The sequence below is a fragment of the Lagenorhynchus albirostris genome, chromosome 18 (genome assembly GCF_949774975.1).
Source record: "Lagenorhynchus albirostris chromosome 18, mLagAlb1.1, whole genome shotgun sequence".
Taxonomy (NCBI): Eukaryota; Metazoa; Chordata; class Mammalia; order Artiodactyla; family Delphinidae; genus Lagenorhynchus; species Lagenorhynchus albirostris.
The window spans coordinates 67,934,250-67,959,582 of NC_083112.1; the positions used below are offsets into that span (position 1 = coordinate 67,934,250).

General features: G+C 49.3%; 1 protein-coding gene across 1 annotated transcript; it reads left to right on the plus strand.

Moving 5' to 3' along the window:
- The first annotated feature begins 13 nt into the window (after positions 1-13).
- On the plus strand, positions 14-22,430 carry LOC132508736 (uncharacterized). The gene is made up of 8 exons (XM_060129089.1): positions 14-30; positions 1,772-1,962; positions 2,129-2,337; positions 5,419-5,495; positions 6,547-6,693; positions 12,670-12,805; positions 19,296-19,372; positions 22,265-22,430. The coding sequence occupies exons 1-8, from the start codon at positions 14-16 to the stop codon at positions 22,371-22,373; spliced, it is 963 nt and encodes a 320-aa protein (XP_059985072.1). The 3' UTR covers positions 22,374-22,430.
- Positions 22,431-25,333: the final 2,903 nt, after the last annotated feature.

The following is a 25,333-nucleotide window of genomic DNA, read 5'->3' on the forward strand; positions in this document are numbered from 1 at the left end:
GCCAGGTGTGGACATGAGCTGTGGGTTCCTGTGAGAAGTACTCAGGGTGCAGAGATGGGCCTTTCAGCTGAGGTTCTGCACCTTCAATCCACAGGCCCCAAGAGCAGACTTGCAAATTCTTCCAGCCTTTAAACACCATTCCTGCCCCAGCCGCAGGCAGGAAGCACCCTCTACCACGAGCACCACGTCCCCAGGATCGATGTTCAGTGCTGGGACCTGTCTGGCCACAGGGGCCACAGCTCCGTGTCTGTGGGTCACTCTGGAGCTGAGTGTCCTCCCGTCCCCGAGCCCAGCAGAGCCAGAGTCAGGGGCAGGATGGAAGAGAAGCGCGCCCAGAGCCTCGACATGAGCCCCTGAGAGCCTCTCCTGGGACACAGCAGCGTGAGAAGAAGGAAGCTCATCAGCTCAAACCAGCGAGGGCGGACTGAGCACCAGCTCCCGTCCCAGGAGTAACATGGACTGTGATGCGGGGGGCTGAGAGGAGGAGGCCGTGCCCCGGACGTCTCAGGAGCTGACAGTCTGGTGCCCCGTGAGACAGCCCCCTCTCAGGAGAGCCACCGTGAAGCTCTGCGCACGAGAGTCAAGTGCCCCAAGCTTGGAACTTGGGAGGTGGAAGCAGCTGATCGTCTGGAGCAGAAGGAGGCCACTGTGGGTCAGGGACCAGGGACGACCTCAGGGGGGACCCGTCTGGAGCCAGAGCTTTGGGGTAGGGTCAAGGGGGCGCCACGGAGGCCATGAGCATGTTGCTTTGGGCCCGTGCCGCGGAGACAGACGTCACACTGGCCCTGGTGCTCCCCGCACGTTGGCAGGGAAATGCGTGTTTTATTTTACAGAACTCAAAATCGCCCAAGTAGAAACGCTCTGTGCCTTGTTTTAAAGTCAAGAAAGCGCCGGAAAGGTTTGTTTTGACCGAATGGAAACAACACTCCCATGGATAAGCACTTTCTGACACACACAAAACAAATGAAAAGCTCGTGCCCACTTTCCTGACTTTCTCCCCCTGCGATGTCCCCAGTCACACATGTCATAAGGGGCTTGGGACCAGATTCAGACTCTTCCTCCAAAAGTGCACAACACCCAGTCCCTCGCCCCACTCCCCCGACGCCAGAGGCGGCTGGGCCAGTAACTTGGAGTCAGTGCGTCCTCCCCATGTTTTCTGACTTTCTCAGGAGAACCTTGGCATTTTTGTAAACGTTAGCGCCAAGCTTTTAGAAATTTTGGGTTTTTTTTGGGGGGGGGGTATTTTTACTCTTTACAACAACTTGCCACCCCAATTTGGAAACCTTGTCTAAATTGTGGATCTGGTACTCAGCCAATGATTCTTTTGGTCGTGACTGCATTTGCTGTGAAAATATTCTTTTCCTGGAAGAAACCGCACACCCTTCAGAGGCCAAGGACGCAGTGGCGTTTGTTAGGATACATCAGAGGTCGGTTCACCGTAAAGCTAATGAGTGCAAGCTCCAGGGCTCCTCACTTACCATCCAAGACCTTGTACCTAATTTTACATCTATTGTTTTGTATTCTTTTTCTTAAAGAACCCACACCCGTCCAAATTGTATAAGCTTTGAGCCTCCAACCCTGGACCCCCTACCCCCAGATGCAGTCTTAAAGCCCATGACCTATTAGACCTCATTCTCCTCTAAGGGCAAGGAGCCTCCAGTCTGGGTGATATTTTGTGCTTCTGAGGAACTTTTTCCCGGAGCGGGGGAGTCGGAGGATGCTGACGCTTTGAGCTTCCAAATGCAGAGGAGCCATTTCCTGTAACGCGTAGATGCGAAGAAGTAAATGACGAGGTCGATGCTGCAGTTCAAGTTCATGAGGCACACCGTGAGCTGAAGGCACAGTTTGAAAGCCCTCTGCTCGGGGCAGGTTGGCTGGTGGAGCACCTTTCTCACCATGAACCGGATGACATTGAAGTGGTAGGGGATGAAGCACACAAGCACGGCCACCAGCACCACCAGGGTGAGCAGGCAGGCCCTGCGGTGGTGCCCCTTCCCGCTTGTCAGAGGGTTGTCCCGGGCCGTCCTCACAGCTTCATGGTGATCCTCACGTAGCAGAAGAGAATGACGCCCACCGGCCCGCAGAAGCTCAGAGCGGAGATCACTAGGACCACGGCGGGCAGCGTGAGCACCGGCTGGACGCTGTCATACTCATGCAGGTCAGCCTGCCGGCCACGAGCTTGGTCATGGAGAGCAGGAGCAGGGGCGCCGTCTGCAGAGACGCCAGGACCCACACAGCCACACAGATGAGCCTGGCCCGCCGGGGTCCACGGAGCCGGAGACACTGGTGGGTGCGGACCACAGCCACGTAACGGTCCACGCTCACGCATGCCATCAGGTAGATCCCTGAATAAGTGTTCACGTAGGATATGAAGGCCGTCAGCCTGCAGAGCCCTTCACCGAAAGGCCAGCTGAAGTCCAGCACGTAGTAGGCGATCTTTCCGGGCAGGGCCAGGGTGAACAGGAGGTCGGACACTGCCAGGTGGACCAGGTAGACATTTGTTGAGTTGATCTTCTTGCCCTTTTGATAAGCAAGGCAAAGGGCAAGGATGTTTCCCAGGGTGCCGAAGACCAAGAGGGCTGTGTAGAACAAAGAGAGCATCACGCTGGCCACCCGGGGTGGGTGGCGAGGAAGGCAGGAGTCGGCGTGGTGGACGAGGCTGTCTGGGTCAGCCGTGCAGGAAGCCATGTCATAGAGGTCCTTGGGGAGACAAAAAATTAAAATGTAACATTGTATCTGTGGGGTTAACGCCTCTATCGAGTAATACTTAATAATTTGCTGAAGCCACATGCCCGTGAAAAGCATATATCTTTATTTTTAACTTTTATTGGATTATAGTTGATTTACAATGTTGTGTTGGTTTCAGGTGTGCAGCAAAGTGATTCGGTTACATATACATATACATATATTCATTCTTTTTTAGATTCTTTTCTCATATAGGTTATCACAGATGGAGTTCCCTGTGCTTTACAGCAGGCCCTGTTGGTTATATCTTATATATAGTAGTGTGTGTATGTTCATCCCAAGCTCCTGATTTATCCCTTCCCTCAGTGTTTCCCCTTTGGTAACCATCAGTTTGTTTTCAATATCTGTACGTCTGTTTCTGTTTTGTAAATGGGTAAAGAAGATGTGGTACATACAAGCCTACCTCTTTTGAAGTAAATTTATGTGGACGTGTGACATACCGTTCCACTCACTGTTGCTATGTAACAAATTACCCCCAGAATTTAGCAACTTAAAACACTTTGTTATTTTCACGGTCAGGTTTTGAACAGGACACAGTGGGATTGGCTTTTCTCTGCTGCCCACTGTTGGGAGCCTCCGCTGGGAAGAATCGACAGCTGAGGGTTACTCAGTGGCAGGGGCTGGGACCACCCGGAGGTGATTTTACTCAAATGACGCTGACTTTGGGCCGAAGCCTCAACTGGACTGTCAGCTACAGCACCTGCACGAGGGTTCCTCGTGAGGCGGGGGCTTCCTCGCAACATGGTGGCCTGCAAGTACCTCAGTTTCTTACACAGTAGGTGGAGGCTCCAAAAGAAAGTGTCCCGGAAACTAGGTAGAATCTCCGTCTATTAACCACGTCTTTTATTTTCTATATTCTAGTGCTCTGACATCTTGGGGCCTGGCTGACCCTGGAGGGGCTGCCCTTCCCTGGGTTAACCAGTCCCTTGAGTGTACTTTTCAAACGCAAACCAACCACTCCCACCACCTGCCCTAATCAACCCAGGGCCAGGTACCAGGGGCAGCCCCTGTGTCCCAGAGCCCCCTGAGATGATTTAAACAATCCTAAGCCTGCTGACCCTGCCTTGCCTGTTCCCTTCCACCGAAACCACAGTAGAGGCTCGTGCCCACATTTCTGCTCCTCTGGCTCTGTCTCCTGACCAACCCCAGCTCTCCCCCTGTGGCCCCCCGTGATGTGGCATGGCCCCTCATCTTGGGGTCTGTAAGTAACAAGCTCTCTTTTTCAACAGCAATCATCCCCTGATCTGTGGGCCTTCCTGACCCTCAGATTTTCTATGAACACACTGTACTCAAAAACACTGCATCAGCTTTTCTAAGCTGGCCTGGGAAGTGTGGTATCAGCATGTCCGCCTTCTGCTGTTACAAGTGAGTCACAAGCCCACCCAGAATCAAGAAGAGGAGACATAGCTCCCATCTCTCAATAGGAGGCAGGTCAAAGAATTTGCAGCCATTTACAAATCACAACACACATGCAAAAGTGTGCACAAATCGTAAAAGTAGAGCTTGACGATTTTCATAAAGTGAACACGTCTGTGTGATTAGCCCCCAGATTAGGAGACACCTCGCCAGCACCCCAGAAGCTCTCCTTTGCCCCCACAGCCTCTACCTCCACTCAAGGGTAATCAATATCCTAACTTCTAAAATCACAACTCAGTATGCCTGCTTCTGAACTTTAAGTAAATGAAATCATACGCCATGGGTATGTGTATTCTCACCCACAGAGCTTCTCTGGGTCAGCATTAGGTTGTGAGATTCACCCACGCTGTAGTGTAGTTGTGGTGTGGTGTAGTTGTGGTTTGTTCCTTCTCATTGCTGTATGATAGTCCATTGTATGTATGCATCACCACCTATTTACATCCATCCTACTGTTGGTGAACATTTCTGTTATATCAAGTTCAGCTATACATGTTCTTTCACATGTCTTTGATGACACATAAGTATCTATTTTGCTGAGTACTGTACATAGCTAGGAGTGGGGCTGGTGAATCACAGGTTCTGCACGTTTCATTTGAGTAGGTAGGTCCTGGCCATCACTTTCCCAAAGCAGCCGCTCTGCGTACTCCCGACAGCGTATGGGATTCCCGTGGCGCCTCATCCTCACCAGCCCTGGGCATGGTCAGTCTTTTTCAGGTGAACCAGTCTGGTGGGTGGGCAGGGGTATCTTCTTGTGGTTTCAATTGGCATTTGCCTAATGACTACTGACAGTGAGCACCTTTTCACAGGTTTACTGGCCATTTATATATCTTCTTTTTTTTTTTAACGTGTTAGACATTATTACTATTATGATTATTGTTCTATTACTACTATCACTACTACTATCATTCTCTTTTTCTTATTATTTTTAAAAATTTCTCATTGGAGTATAGTTGCTTTACAATGTTGTGTTAGTTTCTGCTGTACAGCAAAGTGAATCAGTTATACGTATACATATATCCCCTCTTTTTTGGATTTCCTTCCCATTTAGGTCACCACAGAGTGTTGAGTAGAGTTCCCTGTGCTCTACAGTAGGTTCTCATTCGTTATCTATTTTATACATAGTAGTGTATATACGTCAATCCCAATCTCCCAACGCACCCCACCCCCACTTCCCCCCTTGGCATCCATAAGTTTGTTCTCTACATCTGTGTTTCTATTTCTGTTTTGCAGATAAGTTCATCCATACCATTTTTCTAGATTCCAGATGTGGAGAAAAGGGAGCCCTCCTACACTGTTGATGGGAATGTAAATTGGCGCAGCCGCTATGGAGAACGGTATGGAGGTTCCTCAAAACACTAAAAATAGAGCTACCATATGACCCAGCAACCCCACTACTGAGCATATACCTGGAGAAAACCCATGCTCTCTGTGCGGCAGGTGGAGCCTGAGTGACTGTCCCTGTGAGGCACACGTGAGCACCGTGATTGCAGAGGGTGTGCTGTTTACCCAAGGGCCACAATAGCTCACGGGACCAGAGATCCAGGTGGAGGTGCTGAACTTCTGCGGTCACGTGCTGGCTTGAAGGGCACCAGCTCCGTGAGCCCCAAAACCTCACTTGAGTCAGGACACAGCTGTTCCCTCCTTTACCGATTTGGGGCTAGCTAGTAGGGATCCTGCTGTAGATTATGCCTCATTGCAACCTATGCATATAGAGAGCTCTGTCTCTATATGCGTAAGGGCCTCCATTCAAATGGAAAGTAAGAAAAGTGCATCTGAACAGTAGAGAGAGGAACACTGAAAAGTCCTTTGAACCTCAGGATGATGGATGGATGGATGGATAGATGGAGATGATATAGTGAGGATGATTAGATAGATAGATAGATGGTTAGATAGGTGGGTAGGTAAATAGATGGTAGATAGATAATAGATTAGATAGATATAGAGATGGCGACTAGATAGACAGATAGAGATAGATGAATAGATAGTTAGATAGAGATAGGTGGGCAGTTACGCTCTCCCAGGGGTCCTGCCAGCTCTGAATCCAGAGGGAAGGCTCTTCTTATTCATCCCTTCACTGAACAATCCGGTCCTCAGGTCGCACTGAGGCGGGAGCTGAGGGGATGGGCTCTGTGCCCCCAGCAGGGCGAGGAGGGTGTCTCAAGGGGCCAGCTTAGCTCAGGAGGGTCTCAGCCACAGGTCGACTCAGCCGCTGGAATCACTGGCAATCAGTCACAGAGCAGTGGTTTGACGCCTGTTGGAACTTTCTGTGTCCCTTTTCCTGTCTGTTCAGGACTCACTGGGCACAGGGGTGGGACTGGCTCCTAAGGAAACACCACCCTGAGCAAGTGTCCCCCGCTTCCTGACTTTCCTGGGCCTCTTCCCCAGGGCAAACCACACGCCGGCCCGCAGCCCAGGGCGCCGGGTACACCGCACAGCCCCAAGGCCCCACCAAGCGCCACTTCCTCCCCGAAAACTCCGGTCTCTGCAGCAGCCCCCACACCTGGTGCTCGAGCATCTGAGGGCAACTCACAGGTACCTGCTCCCCGTGACTCACCCCTCAACACCTTAGCAACCTCCGTAACCCCGTGCCCCTCGGGCCTCTCCGAATCTTCTTCCTGTTTTGGTATTTGGCACAAAACAAGCTGTCTGGATGGTGGGTGATGCTGGGAGCCCCGTGGTCCCCCTTCCCAGGGCACCCACGGAGAAGTCACATCCACATCCCGAAGAGGGGCAGGTGGGTGCTGTCACATATGTGAGTCCGGGGAGATCAGACCCAAATGAGGAGCCGTCGAGAGAGGGGCCCTAACGCCTCGGACCTCCCACTCTGGCCTTCCTGCTTGTCGATGCGGGTGCAGACCTCCGTGTGAGCGTCCCTTCCCCAGCAGGAGCACTGACTGCCCAGTGGCTGACCGCTCAGTTGCTCTGTGCACCGTGGGCTCTGGCCCACACCTGTTGAAGGTGTGCTCCTTGGCCCCTTTCTGCCCCGCCCGCCCCGCCCCCCCGGGTTCTCCCCCCACAAGCGCAAAGTATCCCATTTCTCCAACTCCATCCCATCTGCTCTTAGGAAATGACCCACTGTTGGTTTGTAGGGGAGCAGAATCTGCCACCCCAAAATACAGGTGTTTGGCCTAAGGATTCTTTTAAGCTGGTTATTTTTAAGAAGGCACAGGCACAGAAGAAGCTCTGAAAGCCAAGTCGAAGTTGCCCTTTGTAAAAGATGCTTATATTTGTAAGAGTGTCTCCCTTGTCGTACCAAGAAGAGGGGTAATGACTCAATCTGTAGAAACTCTAGTCAACGCAGAAGGCAAGGACTTAAATCTGCAGAGCTCCCTTACCCTTGTTTACTGTGCTTTTCCCGCTCGCCTCTCATCTCTAGCTGCCCCACTCCTAACATCTTCTGTTGTCTTCAGCTGAGGAAAGCATTTAAGATGATGGTTTTACCCATTTTGGCGAGTTACTCAGTTTTCCTGGGTCTCTCCCACGTATACACGTTATTCAGCTTTTGGTTTTTTTCTCCTGTTAATCTGTCTCTTGTCCATTTCGTGATGAGGCCAGCCAAAGAAGCCAGAAGGGAAGAAGGGACATGTCCCCTCCCCTACAGTCTTTTACGTCTTAATATGAAGCTACTGACGCATTTCCCACTCACAAGAGTATGTGCCTTTTGAGACTCACCCAGCTGTGACTGTGGAGGGCCAGGTGTGCCCCTGTTAGGGGTTATCAATTAGTGCAGCCATGTAGGGAAGAATGATCCAGAGAGCTTCCAGAAGGTTCTAAGGGTCTGCACCCCAGGGTGTGGTCCAGTGAAAGCAGCCCAGTTCTGTCAGCCGGTTTTGCTCCATGACATGAGACTGACACTGACCTTTGGTCCTCCTGGCCTGACGTGTCCTTCCTCCCGGTCAGGCACGGCAGGGGTCCTGGCTGGTGGCTGGGGTCGATAGGGATGCTCTACCTGTTCCCAACAGAAGCAGAAAGAGAGGGTGTGTGAAGAGCAGAACAATCTCTCTGAGCCCCAGCAAGGGACGTCCTTCCCGCGGTGCCCGAAAAGACTCACCTCTGGTCCACTTACCTCACTCACCGAGGGTGACGCCAGGGAGCCCGGCGGAGTCTCGTGCAGCGGCCAGCTGCCTTCCCAGGGGGCCCTGGAGCATCGAAGGCGCCCCGAGCACTCTCCCCTCTGCAGGAATTGAATCAGTGCACCGCACTAGCCTCCACACTGTTCTTCCCTTCACCCACCCCTGCTGAAAAAAAAAAAAAGAAAAGAAAGAAAGAAAGGGGAAAAAAAACCACCCAGGGTATCAGCCAAGGTGATCTTCCTGCCACAGGACAAGCTCGCTCAGACACATGGCCTCCCACGCAGGCCTGTCTCCCACACCTCCCGAGAAGGAGGGAGTGGGGGGATGTTGCTCTAGGAAGCGGTTTCCCTTCTGTTCCATTTCTTTGCCCCCCACAGGCAGGGGTTTAGGCCATAGATGTTACTCCCAAGCCACCAGAGTCAGGAACTTCAGAAGCAGCCAGCATTCTCTCCCCCCCCCCATGAGGGGGTGATGAGCGAAGTAAAGCAAGAAGTACCGTCTGGGGACCCTGCCAAGCTCAGGCTGGGGGTCGGGAAGCGAGGGGAGACTCGGCCTGGCTCGGGATTCCCTGGGTTTGTGATCCAGGCGAGGCGCTCTAACGGAGCCCGAAAGCCCACGTGCAGCTCTGATGGGCTGCACTCCCAAGGGCTGCACTTGGCGGTGGCTGGACAGCAGATGAAACCAGGGTGTTCCCCAGCCACCCCTTCTCCCCTCACCCCCCTCGTTTCCCTACTGCACAGCTGGCGAATCAATGAGGCATCAGACCCACCCCCGGATCAGGGCTGTAACGCTGCCAAGTTGCCGCCCCAGGGATGTGAGCGTGAGCTTCTTTCTGAGCGTTCTCTGCACGTGGAAGGAAGGCGCTTCCGTCAGCAGCCGGCTCTCCAGCCCGGCCTTGGACCCCAGCCCCACCCCTGAGCTCTGTGTCTCTGGCGTGACATCCCTCACGCCTCGGTTCCCTGCCACCCCTCCCCTGTCTAGAATTTGGGTCAACACGCCCCCCTAACTGACCTCCCACTGATGAAGGCCATGGGACCCCATTTTTCCCTTGTGTAGACTGGTCCCTAAAAGATGTCCCCCAAAGCTCCAGATCAGTTGGAGAGAAGTTTGGTAAAGAAGCCCTGTCTTACCTGCACCTTTTACCATCAACTTCCCTCCCATGGCCCAGAAGGAAGAACTAATGCCATTTCCAGAGGTGCCTGACTTACACACAGATGGCAAACCCCAGGAGAACCTTCCTTCGTGTCCTCAAGACATTTAGGGCTCTCCCACTAAAAGGGCAGACTAGCAGGCCTACGAAGGGCAACAAACTGTGGAATACCCTCACCCCACACTGTTCACTCATGGGTTGTTCAACAAGCGTTTACTGAGCGCCAGCTTCGAGCCGGGAACACATACGTACCTGTGTGTGCTGGGAGGGGAAACTTTTCCTCTGCCCTCCTGGGTTTAGTGGCTGCAGTTGTGTCAGTTAATTGGACAAGAGACTAACGAACAGGATGAACAAACAGGAGAAGGGCGCACACATTTTATCTGACGTTAACAATTTTACTCTGACTTGGCCCGGGAGGCTTCACAGAAAAGAAGTGAGGAACCAAAGTGGATAGGAATAAGTTTATACAGCATTTTAACAAAGAGCAGTAGGGCTTCCCTGGTGGCACAGTGGTTAAGAATCCACCTGCCAGTGCCGGGGACACGGGTTCGATCCCTGGTCCAGGAAGACCCCACATGCCACGGAGCAACTAAGCCCGTGTGCCACAATTACTGAGCCCACAAGCCACAACTACTGAGCCCGCATGCCACAACTAGTGAAGCCCGTGCACCTAGAGCCCATGCTCTGCAGCAAGAGCAGCCACCGCAATGAGAAGCCCGCACACTGCAACGAAGAGTAGCCCCCACTCGCCACAACTAGAGAAAGCCGGCGTGCAGCAAGGAAGACCCAACGCAGCCAAAAATAAATAAATAATTTGTTTAAAAAAAAACAAAGAGCAGTAAGTGGTGGAAACTAACAAGACAGAGGAAAGCAGGGAGGGAGTGTGGGGATGCCGTAATAGATGGGGAAAGGAGTAGAAGATTGAGGGCTGTCTAGTAAGGTTTATCATGCACCTTCCTCTCTTGGCTCTGGGCTAAGAGTCTAGAGTCCTCTCAGATGATTAAGAGTTGCTGTCTTCCTGGTAAGGAGGGTGAAATGCCTTTACAAATGGAAATTTCTATCCTGCTTTTAGCCAAATAGGAAGAAGGCAGAGATATTTTTTCCTTCTCTTTCTGCTCTTTTTCTTAGTTGCCTTCAGCTCAAAATAATCCTTATGCCAAAGAGGCACAAGTGGGTGGCATATTCTGGTCCCCTTCGTGTGTACACATGACTGAGAAGTACATGGTGGGCTCTCCTTGTGTTCATAGAAACACATCGCTCAGTCCCCTAGCACGTGCTTGGCCTGGAACCTAGCAGATCCCTTACAAAGTTACCATCTCTCCTGCAGTTTTATGATCTTGTCCAGTCTAAGTAGCAGCCCTCACTGGCCGCCATCCTGTGCTTACCACCTGTACTATGCATGGGATTTCACGCTCTCAGGGGCTGTTCTCCAGTCATTTCTTGGGCAGCGGTGTTTCATTTCAACCAGCTGTTGAGTTCCTCAGCGGTAGGAAGTGCAGCGGCTCTTTTATCTACAGGGGCTGCTACAGTGGAAGTGGGAGACATCGCCTAGTCCCTGGGAGGCCAGGATTCAGGAGGCCTGTGAACCTGGGTGGGAGAACAATTACCTCTTTATTTTCACTAGGCTCTAACTGCAACCTGTCAGCCTAGGCCCTGGCAGCCGGTCACAGTGGAATGAAGTATTCCTGTGACTCTGTCACTGACAGAAATCATGACTCTCTTCATAGCCCATTACAGGTGATTCAAGTACCTTGAAATATGTTTGCACATCACTGCTTTGAGATTACAGTTGTTATTACTTAATAATCATATGGAAGGAACATCATATTAGAAATCTGGTTTTTAACATTTGGATAACTGTATTTTAACATGAGCAGTTTTTTGTCATCTTATGTACTTTACTTCATACATTTTAAACCATCACCCTGAGGAAGGTCCTTAGTTTCACCTGAAGGGTCCATGGCACAAGAAAAGGTAGAGAACCCTTGATCTAGTCTGACATTTTTGTCTTCCAAGTGGAGAAACTGACACATGGGATTTTTTTTTTCCCCAAAGCCTCCTGGCTTTCTCCAGCGAGACGGGACCAGAACCCTCAGCTCCTGGTTCCTTTTCAGGGCTCCCCTCACAATGCAGAGCCCTTTAATCCCTACACCCACCTCCTCTCAGCCCCAAACACATGATGACTCAGCAAATACTGTCCCCCAAAGGCTAGGATTTGGACCTATGGTACGACTCCCTGACCCACTGATTGTACTGATTTTTTCTCAAGGTGGCTTGACAACTTCCTTCCTTGTAATCTATAATATTTGTCATCTTCCACCTGGCCCAGAAAATCAATACCAATGACAGTAATAGTAGTGGCACCCTTGATTGAGGACTTACTCTCTGTCGCCCTTAACTATTATATATTTATTTATACCTCAGTTCATCGACAAAGAAGCACTATTAGTCCCATTTTACAGATGAGGAAAATGAGGCTCAGAGAAGTTAAGTGATTTGTCTAAGGCCACACAGCCAATTTCATCAAAGATCCAGGTGCTTCTTCTGATAGGTTCAATTTCAAGGAGGTTGCAGCTGGGGCTGGAGGTTAAGGAGGTGGCCAAGGGATAGTATCACCCAGATATGAAGGACACAAAGGACTCGGTGCTGCTGTTTCTGGGGCGGGTGGAGCCACTGCAGCTGAGGCTGGTGATGTCTGAGCTTGGCGACCGCCCTGGGTGTTACCCTTAAAGCAGCTTCACAGGGCATTGATTTCTGATGTGATCTGTGCCTGCCCAAGGGAAGCAGGGGTGCACCCCTATCTCATCTCTGTGGTTTGCTCTGTTCCATGAGCATCTTCAGCCCCAAGCATAAGCAGAGGGGCATCACGTGGCTTAGTTCTGGGTACAGCCACTGCTGGGGGAGGGGAGCGGGGGTCTGTAAAACTAATGCCTTTTATCCTTTTTTTTTTTTTTTTTTGTGGTACGTGGGCCTCTTACTGTTGTGGCCTCTCCCGCTGCGGAGCACAGGCTCCGGACGCGCAGGCTCAGCGGCCATGGCTCACGCACCCAGCCGCTCCGCGGCATGTGGGATCTTCCCGGACCGGGTCACGAACCCACGTCCCCTGCATAGGCAGGCGGACTCCCAACCACTGCGCCACCAGGGAAGCCCTTTTTTTTTTTTTAATGATGGAGGAGGAGAAGGATTGGGGGTGGTTACAGATGTATTTGTTTCTTCCTCCTTTTTAAAATCCATTTAATCCTTGATAGACTTCTAGACACTTGAGTAACCTATTTATTCCCTCAGGTGGAGTGAATGTCTACATTATGCTGAACTTCCAGAACCAACTAGAGATACAACAGCGACAGAGTCCTTCCTTCTGGTGAAGTGGACAGATGAGCAGGCAGGCGACCTCTATGGAGAGACAGACGCAGCTGAGAGAGTGAGTTCAGGGCACTAAGGGACCACCCGAGGGGATGCTTGTCCTGGTCCCGAGTAGTCAGGGAGGTTTCCCAGAGATGAATGGTGAGGATGTGGAAGAAAACTTCCCTCTGCCTTTCTAGGTTCTTCTGGCTGGTCTAAGAATTAAATTGAAATAAGACAGATTAACAGGAGAAAATCACATTTAGTTTCATATATACAGGAACCCCACATACAGGAGAAGGTCAGAGACCCACACATACATGAGAGGGTCAGAGACAGAAAGGTAAGATGAGGTCTGTACGCCATCCTGAGCTGAGGAATGCCATCAGGACCTGGGGTTTCCAAGGACGGGAGGGTCATTCATGTGGGGATAAGAAGAAGAGCAGATGTTGAGTAATTAGATGCGCTTTCCCTGACATACAGATAGGGCCACTTTGGTAAAAGGTAACTCTGGTAACAACTCTTTTTCTGGGAAAAATCCACAATTGAAATTCTTTTAGGTAGTTAGGGGAGGGGCAGTAATTTCTCTAGAACCCGCAGGGTATCGATTGCCTTTAGCTCAAAATAATCCTCATGCAAAAGTGACACATTTTGGGGCGGGGGGTTCATTATGAACCCCTACGAAATGCACCCATGTACTAGCAACTAGATAAAAAGCCCAGAAGAGTCTATGCACCCCAGCAGCCCCATCCAGTCACTGACTCCCAAGGTTACTATGTTAGTGATGATACTAGATTATTTTTGCCTGGTTTTGAACTTGATATAAATGGAATCACACGGAATGTGTTCTTCCAGCTCTGGCTTCTTTTGCTCAACAGTATTTTGGTGCAACTCATCCATACTGTTAATAGCTGTAGTTCATTCACTCCCATTGCTGTCTTTATTCCTTTGCTGGGATAGATCAGTACTTATTTATTCATTTTCCTGCTGATGAACATCTGAGTTGTATCCAGCTGAGGCTGTTACAAATAGTGCTGCTACAGACATTCCTGAGCACATCTTTGGGGGAACATATGCACTCATTTCCTTTGGGATATGCCCAGGGCAGAATTGCTGGGCCACAGAGTATGCATGGGTGCAGTTTTAGTTGATGCCATACTTAGTTGATATTTAAAAGAGAAAAAGAGAGCAAGGGAGAAAACATTTTTAATTATCTGAAAAAAAATTAAGCTTAATGAACGTTTTATCAAAGAGGCACTTTTCCTCTGTGATTGCACAATTAGATTTTAAAAATAATAATTGGAGGAGAACTCAGGGATGGTGTAGCCCAGTGTTTTTCAGCCATTGTAAAATTCACAATGGGTTTTTCAATTTTTTTATTATGGTAAATATACATAACATAAAATTTACTATTTAACCATTTATAGTAAGTTTTGAAATTATTTTAGTTGGTCATGATCAAATTTTTTTTTAATGGAACAGAATTTTTAAAAAGTGTCACAATAAACATAAATACTATTGAATATTTCATGGGACTTTTGTTATGGGTGTGTGAGCTCTGGGTCAAAAAAGCTTGTAAAACACGGGTCTAGTCCAACTTTTTAAATTTACAGAGTGGAAGGTACACTCAGAGATGTAAGTGATGTTTCTAAACACAGCTTGAACTAGACCATGACATCCTGGCTTCCAGTTCAGTGTACTCTCCAACTTCCATCTCACCACCTGAGATCACTGCCGCTGATCTTGTCAAAGTTACAGGCTAGATGGTGCTGTGTGTTTGTGGCCCCGTACTTTACCCACGAGAAAGGATCTCAAGTCCCCTGACCCTTGAGTTGGTCCCCAGGAGGCTGCCAGAGCCAGGACCCAACAACCAGCACCTTCTGAACCATTAAAACTCGGGGCACCCATTTGACCCTTTCTACTTTAGGGTCAACCAGGAATAGTACAAACCTAGAAACTTGAAGAGTGGGGAAAGAACCTGTGGTTTGACATTTTTCAAAATTTTTTTTCTCTTTTGTGTGTGTTTCAAGGACATCTTTCAAGTGCAGAGATCTGGAGAGGAAGCGCTATAAATAGAAGGGGCCTCGAGGTGGGGGGGAGGGGAAGGGAGGGCTGGGGGAGGAGGAAGTGCGTCCCCAAATCTAGGGCCCTGGCAGGGCTTTTCAGGGGGCCCTTCCTCACCATCAAAACCAGGGCTGGCGCCAAGTGCGCTGGCCTGGGTCCCCACGTTCCAGCTCCAGCCAATCCCCACCACCACGTCCACCAAGACAGCCCCTGGGAGGAAAGGGATCCATCTCACCTCGGACCTAAGTTCCCGGGGCCACTCGGCTGAAAAGGGCTCCCACGTCATTCGCCCCTCACCCATCAGCGGTGTTATAACATCACTTGGGTCTCACCCTAGTCAAACCTCAGCAGTGCCTTCCCAAGGTCTTAGAATAAACCCCGCCCCCAGCCCACCGACGGCAGATTCATCATTTTTGACCAGGTAGACGCAGCAGGAAGGGAGAGGGTGGAGAGCAGGTGACGTGAGGCTGTATTTGCACGGCATCCCCTGTTCTTCCGGGGAGTGTATCTCTCCTCGGGGGCCTGGCTGTGGTGGGAAGAGGCAGAAAGGCCGTGGAGGTTGTTGGGGGAGGGGCTAGATTCCCCCTCCCCCCCAATCACTGACCGCCTTTCACTCCTCCCAGGTGCACCTCCTCACCCAGGGCCTTCTCTCTGCTCCTCACCTAGAGCTCCTCTCAGCCTTCCAGCCTCCACCTCAGTATCACCTTGTTGGGCCAAGTGCTCTTCAAGGACCCTGTAAATTAGAACCTCTTGTTGCCCGATGGGCCCTTCCTTCCAACACCTTATGTGTGTGTCAGCGTTTGATTTGTGTGATTATTAGGTTAATATCTCCCCCAACAAACTGTGAACTCTGAAGACAGGTCCAGGTTGGCTTTGCTCACTGCTGTATGCCCACCTCCTAGCTCAGTGTCTGCACAGGAGATGGTGCCCAATACCATACAGGTGGGAAGAGGGAGGGTGGAGGGAGGGGAGGAGGTAGGAGAGAGGGGAAGGGGAAGGAGAGGAGAGCAGAGGGGATGCCGGGAGAAGATGGAGGGGAGGGGGAGGGGAGGGGGAGGGGAGGGGGAGGGGGGAGGGGGAGGGGGAGGGGCCAGTTATCATTAAGAACTGAGCCGCTCTCTCCCTCTGTCACTCCCTGAAAATGGGTTTACAGTTTCCCCTGTTCTAACCAGTCAGCTCGGGAGCCAGTGAGTGGTGTGCCCTCGGGTTCCCGCTGCCCTCGGAGAACAAGCCTCACGGGCTTCACAGGGGCACCTGACACTCTGCCAGAGGCCAGTCGGGCAGCTGTGTGGACCTGGTGGAGATGCAGAGCCCGCCGCCCTCGGCGGGAGCCCTGTCAAAGGTTAAAGGTTAGGAGAGGACCTCCGCCAAGGTGACTGGGCACAGAGAGAGACCCCAGGGCGCAGTGTAAAAAGTTGGGTGGGTCCAGCTGGCCTAGGGCTTTGGTTGGCTGGGAGGGGTGTGTGATTTGGGAGCCAAGGCTGAGCTGTTTGAGATGCTAAACTGCACCCTTCCCCCAAGCAGCCATGGAACCCCAGCTGTCTAACATTCTCCAACAGCATCCATTTGAAAGAGGGCTTAATTCTACTCAATCTGGTGCACTCTGGAAGTAGGATCCGTATACCATAAAAGTGCGATTCAGTGGTATTTAGGTGTTTAGTAAATTTAGAGTTGGGCAACCATCACCACGATCCAGTTCCGGAACATCCCACCTGTAAAAAATGAATGAGCAGAAACCTCGATTAAATAGTCAGAAGGGGCAGCTGTCATGTCCTGTGGCCATAGCAGAGCCCAACAGGAAGGAAACAGACTCCTCTTCTTTCTTGGCAAGAACTCAGCCAATGAAAAGCCATGGACTCTGTTTACAACAGCAGCCCTCCAGACTTCCTCTTCCCCTCTATAAAAGAGTTCTCCTTCCCTTGCTGTGTGGAGACTTGCACGTGGCTCGCCATGGCTGCAGAGGCGGAAGTGTAATTCTCTGCTGATCCCAGATAAACCCATCTTCGCTAGAGAAATATCTGGCAGTTGGTTTGTTTCAAGTCAGCACCTCCAGGAGATCCCTTGTGTCTGTTTATGGCCACCCCCTCCCATTACAGCCCAGACCGGCCAACCTCTAATCTGCTCTCTCTGCATATGTTTTTGCCTTTTCTGGATGCTTCATGTAAACGGAATCATCCACTACATGGCCTTTGGCATCCGGCGCCTTTCACTGAGCATAACGATTTTGAGGTTCATGTGTGGCATGCATGTTTCGGCAGTTTGTTTCTTTTTGTTGCTGAATGGTCTTCCTGGGTCTTGGTTTCTTATTAATGGAAGGGAAAGATATTTTTAGTCATACAGAAACCATGCCTTCCTCCAAGGACCCAAATGAATGAGAGGTTGGTCCGGGTGAGGCTTCTGTGCCTAGGAGACAGAGAGAATGTCCCATCATGGTGATGGAGACGCAGGAAGATTCTCTGGATGGAAAAAGTTAAAACACATCTCAATGGGATAGAGTGATGAGCAGAAACCAGTTAGGTCAAATGTCAAAAAAGCCTCTCCTTTGGTTTCAGATATCACTTGCATAAGTGAGAAGTGCCGGACTAGGTAACACCTTGAGGGCTGTAACAGGAGAACAGAGGAGCCCTTAGTTCAGAGAGATGGCCCAAGGTCAGGGCCACCCCTGCACCAAAGAAATGGGAATCCCCTGGTGCAGATTAGGGTCAGGAGCTTGTCAGTCCTCACACGGGATTCCAATGTACAGCCAAGGGCAAAGTCAAGGATGACTGTGCTAAAGGTTACGGGACGCCCAAAGTAACCGACTGCTGTACCAGAAGGGAGGGTCTCAGGTGGAATCCTGGTGTTCCCTTAACAGCCCCACGCAGACCTCCTCTTCTGGAAGGCCAGCAGGAGGCCTTGTAACTATCGTCCTCACCTCCTCCACCGATGCCCTAATGCTGGCTCCACAGAGAGGACCTGGTAGGTGCATAGACAACACCAGCTTGTCACAGGACTGAGAAAACTGGTTCTTCCTACTTTATTAAAGAAAAAAAAAAATCCCAAGTATTACCTGAATACATTCTCATAGAAAATTCATAAAGGACAGTTCCCCTAGGACAAATCACAACGGTCTGATATGCATACTTGTAGACACTTTTCTATGCATTTACCTCTCTAGGTAATATACAACTACATAGCTTTTATTTTGCCTATAAACAAATGAGATTATGCTCGAGGAATTATGTGAAAACTTGCTTCTCAATATATCACCAGGATCGTTGCACGTCAGGACGCACAGCTCTGATTCGTCTCTGAAACAGCTGCAAAATGGGAGGTGACTTTCCTCACTGAACCATGGGTTTTATCCTACATCGCTCTCAACGTTGCTCACTTCTGCAAATGTCATTTCTGTGGGCCTCCTTGTACATATGTACCCAGGCACATGTCTACACTTTTTGTTACTAGGACAGATTCTTAGAAGTGGAATGAGGGGGAGTTCTGGACTCTGCATTCAGCTTTGTTCATTTATTTGCCTGTAGAGCTACAGTGACTGTAACAGGAGAGTCAGTGGTTTCAGTCTTGGTTATATTATGGATTCTGTTGCTCTTGTGAGTAGGATCCCTTTCCCCTTACCTTTTCTAATAAGTTAGAGTTAGTGATTAAGAAAACCATAGATTTTTAATTGTGGTAAAACACATAAAAGGTGAAAATTGACCTTTTTCACCCTTTTTAAGTGAATGGTTCTGTGGCATTAAGTACATTCACATTGTTGGGCAACCATCATCACCATCCAGCTCCAGAATTTTCTCATCTTCCCAAACAGAAACTCTATACCCATTAGACACTTACACCCCAGTTCCCCCTACTTCCAGCCCTCAGCAACCACTGTTCTACTTTTTATCTTTATGAATTTGATCTAGGAACCTCACACAATATTTGTCCTTTTGTGTTTGGCTTCTTTCACTTAACATAATGTCTCCAAGTTTCGTCCGCAACGTAGCACTCCACTGCTTTTTATGGCTGAATAATAGTCCACTGTACATGTATGATGTATGTCACATTTGTTTTATCCAGTCATCTGTCAATGGACACTTGGGTTGCTTCACCCTTTTGGCTACTGTGAATACTGCTGCTGTGAAGAGTAGGAACCCTCAGTGTACAAACATCTGTTTGAGTCTCTGCTTTCACTTCTTTGGTTATATATCCAGAATTTGAATTTGAACTCCTTGTTTAATTTTTTGAGGAATCATCACACCATTTTCCACAGTGTCTGTACCATTTTGCAGTCCCGCCAGCAATGCACAGGGAGCCAATTTCTCCACATCCTCACCAGTACTTGTTATATTCTATCGTTTTTTAAAAACACCCACACAAATGGATGTGAAAGCCATTGATCTGTGTATGTTGGTCTTGTGTCCAGCCACCTCCCCAAATTCTCCCATTAGTTTTTCATTCGGGGTCTTGGATTCTCTAGGTAGTTCATCACATCACCTGCAATAGTGACAATATTTTTCTTCTCATTTTAGATTCAGGCCCTTTTGTCTTATTTTCCTACATTGTCAAGGATCCACATTACAAGGTTGAAGAGAAGCGGTGATGGCAGGTACCCCTTCTTTCTAGTGTTTTACTATTACATGTCATGATTTGTGCAAACTTCTGGTAGACCCTGGTTAGGGTTAGGAATGTGGCCTCTGTGCCTGCGTTGCTAAGAGTTTATCAACAATATCCAGCTTGTCAAATGTTTTTGGAGTGCCTACTGAAATAACTATGCCTCAATTCCGTGAATTACACTGATAGGTTCCCTAATAACCAATTCCTGTATTTGTTGGATAAACCTACTTGTCATGAAGTATTTGTGTTTAATGTAGAGACTGAGATATAGTAGATCACCCCAAATGAACAGGAGGCCAATGGCTAATGAAACAGAAGAGATAGTGACAGATACGGATCGTATCTTTGTTCCAAGAAGGGCACATCAGTGGGGGAAAAATCCCAAAGGAGCAAGATTCTTCAAAGAACCTTTGACCCTGTTGTAATAAGATGGAGAAAATTGTATTCAACCAAGTTAATATCGAGGAGAGTTCTAGGTGCATTTGGAAGAAACATTTTGATAAACAGTTTGCAATTGTTGAAATGTCTACCCAAGAAGAGCCTCATGTTGGGCTAAGAACCTGAGCTGCTGGGATGGGCAGGGCTGGGACAGAGCTGACTTGTCTCTGGCATGAAAAGGAGAGGAAGAAAAGGTAGAAGGGGAAAGCCAAAGAGACTGGGCAGTGCTGGGGAGAAAGGAGAAAAAGAAAAGGAAGCAAACCCTGGCATTGGGGCGGCCAAGGAGGACCACTGGGGAGAAGGGATTGTCTACTGGGCTATAGGTTGTTTGGTGTAGTTACCTGCGACTGATGCTTTTGCACATCTGGGGCCCAGTGGGGGAGCAGGGAAAGGGCCAACTTCTGTCTGCAGCTGGAGGATGCCATGCAGGTGGAGCATAGGAGCTGAGGGCATCTGACTTCTAGATCAACCCAAGGTTTGGGAGGTGACAGAACCTTGCACCCGAGCTGGCTTGGGGGTTACAAGGGGAAAGGGCTAAGTATGACTTGGGGGATGAAACTTCTGGTCTGGAGGATCTTAATCACATGTATGTGGATCCTTCAAAGAATCTATGACTAAAACTCAGAGGGTTCATGAACTTAAATAGGAAAAATTTACATCTTTATTTTCCCTAACCTCTCACTGAAATTGAGCATTGCTTTCTATTATAAACACAGGCAACAATCCCTAAGGTTTAGCCGTGCCGAGAGAAATAACAGATTTTCACACCACACTTTAGTTGTTGCCAATATCTCAAAATATTTTTTATACTCGTTGCTGCTTTGAAATCACATGGTCATAGACCCACCATCTGGGCATCAGAAAGAGTATGATGGGGCTTCCCTGGTGGCGCAGTGGTTGAGAGTCTGCCTGCCGATGCAGGGGATGCGGGTTCGTGCCCCGGTCCGGGAAGATCCCACATGCTGCGGAGCGGCTGGGCCCGTGAGCCATGGCTGCTGAGCCTGCGCGTCTGGAGCCTGTGCTCCGCAACGGGAGAGGCCACAGCAGTGAGAGGCCCGCGTACCACAAAAAAAAAAAAAAAAAAAGAGTATGATGGTGCTGGACCCTAAGGACCAGACCGAAGGCAGGGTGGAGGTACTCCACCTGGTTTTCTGTTTTGTCATTTAATCCAGCACATTCTCTGTGCCAGACACTAGTAGCCCTAGGGCAGGTACATAGACAGTAAGGCAGAGAGCCTGCCCCGTGGAACCCAGGGGCTGGGGGAGGCGTACAGCTCATCCAGACAAACAACCGCACGACACGGTGACACGCTGCAGGAGCACAGAAGCAGGGCTGGTGGGCTCAGACAAGGTTTCGTACAGGAAGTGACACTTGAACTGAGTTTTTCAGAGTATATTAAGAAATGCACACAGGACATAAAACTTTCCTCTGACCAGAAAAATCCCTCATCAAGCATGTGCGTGTCTCAGCTTAGAGTTCAGAAGAGCAAAAAGCAGAAATTTCCCCTGGCTGTGGGGCTGAAACAGGAAACCACCCAGAAACCCTCAGCAGAGGAGGCCGGGAGTCCCCAGTTCCCTGGGACGGAGTGGACATTTCACAGGAAACACTTCTGGGTGCAGCCCGAGTCTGTTCCCATCCCTCTGTGTTGGAATAAAGGCTCCATGAGCTCATGGGTTGTCTGTTTCGCTGGTGAATGAATCACAAGCACCTGTGCCCGGCACAGATCTGGCCCCTGCAGAGTTCAGTTGAATGAGTGAATAAATCCAGCTGCAGCCTTCTAGAGCTGATGGGGGGCAGCCGGATAGGGCGGCCCTGACTGCCTCTCTGCGTGGCATTTGTGTCTCCAAATCACCATGGTGCCCTGCACTCTGGATGACCTGTAAGACCCCCTCCTCCCCACCCCCAAACTCCTGTGGATACAGAATTGCTTCAAGGCAGTGGGCAGGTAGAGTGCCCATCACCTGGGCTGCTCTGGTGTGAATGTCTCTGCCCTCTTCCAGGACGGCAAGGTGTTGTCGCAGAGATCTGCAGGGTCCTAGCAGGCATCTGAGCTGCCTGGATTAGGGATCCCTTTCCTCAGAGCATGGTCCGAGCTGGAAGCATGAGTCCCAGTTAGTAGAAGCAGAGGGCTGGGAGCATCCGCACCAGAGCCTCCATCCTGAGCTCACAGTGGGTGGAGAAAGTCGCCTCCTAACGGGGCCTCCCATAGGCTGATCCCTGATCCATAAAGGATAAAGCAGAGCATTTCTATGGCATCTCTGTTCCTCCCAGCAATGTTATTGGCTGAACTGTGTCCCCCCACCCACTCAAATTCATCTGTTGAAGCCCTAACCCCCAGCACCCCAGAATGTGACTGTATTTGGAGATAGGGTTTTTAAAGAGGTGATTAAGTTAAAATGAGGTCATATGGGTGGACCCTAATCTAATATGACTAGTGGCCTTATAGGAGATTAGAACACAGGCATACACAGAGGGAAGACCACATGAGGACACAGGGGGAAGACGTCCGTCTACAAGCCAAGGAGAGAGACCTCAGAGGAAACCAACCCTGCTGACACCTTGATCTCAGACTTCTAGCCTCCAGATTTGTGAGGAAATAAATTTCTGTTGTTTAAACCCCCCAGTCTGTGGTACTTTGTTACGACAACCCTGGCTAACTCATACAAATGACCTCACTCAGTGAAGTTTCTCAGTGGGCTCCCTGAGGTGACACCCACACTCTTGTCACCACAAAGGAGAAGTAAACAGAAGTGCTTTCAAAGACTCATAGGTCAGAAAGGCCTCAGGACTCAGGGATGGGTTATTGGGTTATTCGGTGACCTTACTGTTTCTCTGTAAGAAAAACAGGCTTCAGAGCTTGAATTTCCGAGAAGAACAAGCTGCTCCTTGCTGATGTCAGAAGACTCACGCTCAGCAGTAAGCTGATGTTTGCTCACGTAGATTTTACACACAGAGAAGGAGAACCACAGACCCTGAATCAGGTTAAAAGTCTGACATCTGCGGGGAGGTTAGTGGGTTTTAATGTTTAAAAAAAAGTCTTATGGGGCTTCCCTGGTGGTGCAGTGGTTGGGAGTCCGCCTGCCGATGCAGGGGACGTGGGTTCATGCCCCGGTCCGGGAAGATCCCACATGCCGCGGAGCGGCTGGGCCCGTGAGCCATGGCCGCTGAGCCTGCGCGTCCGGAGCTTGTGCTCCGCAACGGGAGAGGCCACAACAGTGAGAGGCCCGCGTACCACAAAAAAAAAAAAAAAAAAAAGTCTTATGCGTGCCTTAGTCTTTTACCGGGTTTATTAGTACAGTGCCTGAATTTACAGCACAAAGAGAACAATAAGAGTAAGTCCAACTTGGAATTCCGTTTCATAAGGTACTCGGCAGCCAGTCTTTAAGCTTTAAGTGCATTTCACTGATTACTTGGCAATGCCTCCAAGGGCTTTGGGGACACGTGGCCATCCCACCTCTCACTGCCCCTGCCCCACCTCCAGCTCAGTTTGCCTTCAATTGCCAGGCAGGTAACAGCCTCCAGCTGGGCTCTGCCTCCTGAGAAAGTCCAGGCGGTTTTGGTTGGTTTTGGTCGGTAAGTGACTGAAGGGCACGCTGGGTTATGCCGCCTCCTGCTGCACCCTCTGCCCAAGGTGAGTGAACTCTCATGGGCCCGGAGTTGCCAGGGTGGGAGGTGCAGGGTTTGCTGCTACCTGGCCCAGTTGCTTCACTTTCTGGGCTTCCGTTTCCTCCTTGTAAAGTGAGAAAAATAACAGCCCACCCAGCGGGTTTTTGCAGGAGTTAAGGGAGTAACATATGAACGGACTGTGTCTGGGATCTCGTAAATACTAAGTGTCCATTCCCTTTTTTTCCCCTGTCCTGTCTCACCCAACACCGTGCTGGGCACACGCTGAGGTTGGGATAAAGAGTGTTGATGAATTGATGTCCTGATCTCATCCACATCCCACCTGTCACTCACCTGTGTCCATCTCAGATGGGATTGTCTTTGAAGAACGTGAACTTTAAAACTATTTTTCTGATAAAAGTAACTGATGCTCCTTGCATTCAGTTTGGAATATGTACTCAAGCATAAAGAAGAAAAGAAATATTACAGCCAACCCTAACATACAGAGATAATCATTGGTTAATATTTTGCGGTCTTTCCTTCCAGTCTCTTTTCTATGCATATGTGTACCCAAGTCCCTTTTACTCAACTGCCTGAACGTTTGCCCCGAGCATCTTAGAGAAACCCTTCAGCACCTAAGGCCTCAAAGACAAGACCTTACTTATATAGCAGAGCTACGTTTGACAGCTCTTTCTCTCTCCATAGTTGATATGCCTGCACACACCAGGGCCTGTCGCACACTTCTTACAGAAGTAAAATCACTCTCCTATCAAAAACGCAACAGAGAAAGCTGCCGGGATACTTCCAGCCTCGCAGCTTGTGATGAGTGCCTTTTAAGTTAGGCAAATGATTTAGAGAAAAGAATTTCTCTGGGTTTCTTGACCTCTTGTTCTGTGCTCTGTTATTTAGATGAAGAAATACAGTCATCTAGGTTTTAGTCTTGTTGAGAAGAAACTAGCTGCTGGGACCTCTGGCCGGGTCATTTCCCCAGATCAAAGTTTCACGGAGGAAATCGGAGGGCAGGCTGTTGGTTCCCGGCACCCCTGCACCACTCACCTGTGCAGGTCAACCAGGGCGTCCAGCCAGGAGGTGAAGTGGGCCTGCAAGGCTGGGCAAATTAATCTGATCCAAAGCATTTTTAGGAAATAACAATGCAAAAAGCATTTTGCTCAGGTGTAACACATTATGGAGAGCAACAGGGCTGGCAGGCATCCTCCTGATTTGATACAGTGTCCACAGTTTCACACTGGAAGTGTAAACAGAACCATAGCTGTGATTCTCACATAACTGAAGCTTGACTTGGTGGGTGACTTTTTTTTTAATTGGAGTATAGTTGGTTTACAATATTGTGTTAGGTTCAGGTGGACAACAAAGTGATTCATTATAGGTATATATATTTTTTCAGATTATTTTCCATTATGGGTTATTACAAGGTATTGCATAGAATTCCCTGTACTATACAGTAAATCCTTGTTGCTTATCTATTTTATGCATGGTAGTTTGTATCTGTTAATCCCATACTCCTAATTTGTCCCTCCCCCCTTCCTTTCCCCTTTGGTATCCATAAGTTTGTTTTTTATGTCTGTGAGTCTGTTTCTGTTTTGTATACAGATTAATTTGTATTATTTTTTAAAGATTCCACATGTGAGTGATATGGTATAATATTTGTCTTTCTCTGTCTGACTTCATGAAGTATGATATTCTCTAGGTCCATCCATGTTGCTGCAAATGGCACTATTCCATTCTTTTTATAGCTCATATTCCATGGTGTGTGCATATATATGGCATCTTCTTAAGTCAATTTCTGTTGATGGGTACCTGGGTTTCTTCCATGTCTTGGCTACTGTAAATAGCACTGCTATGAACATTGGGTTGCATGTGTCTTTTCAAATTAGAGTTTTTATTTTTTCTG

Coding starts and splice junctions, on each gene's coding strand:
- LOC132508736 (XM_060129089.1), top strand. Junction 2,338..5,418: donor ACGCTCACGCATGCCATCAG/GTAGATCCCTGA, acceptor CCATTTTTCTAG/ATTCCAGATGTGGAGAAAAG. Junction 19,373..22,264: donor AAGAGAAGCGGTGATGGCAG/GTACCCCTTCTT, acceptor GTGGCCTTATAG/GAGATTAGAACACAGGCATA.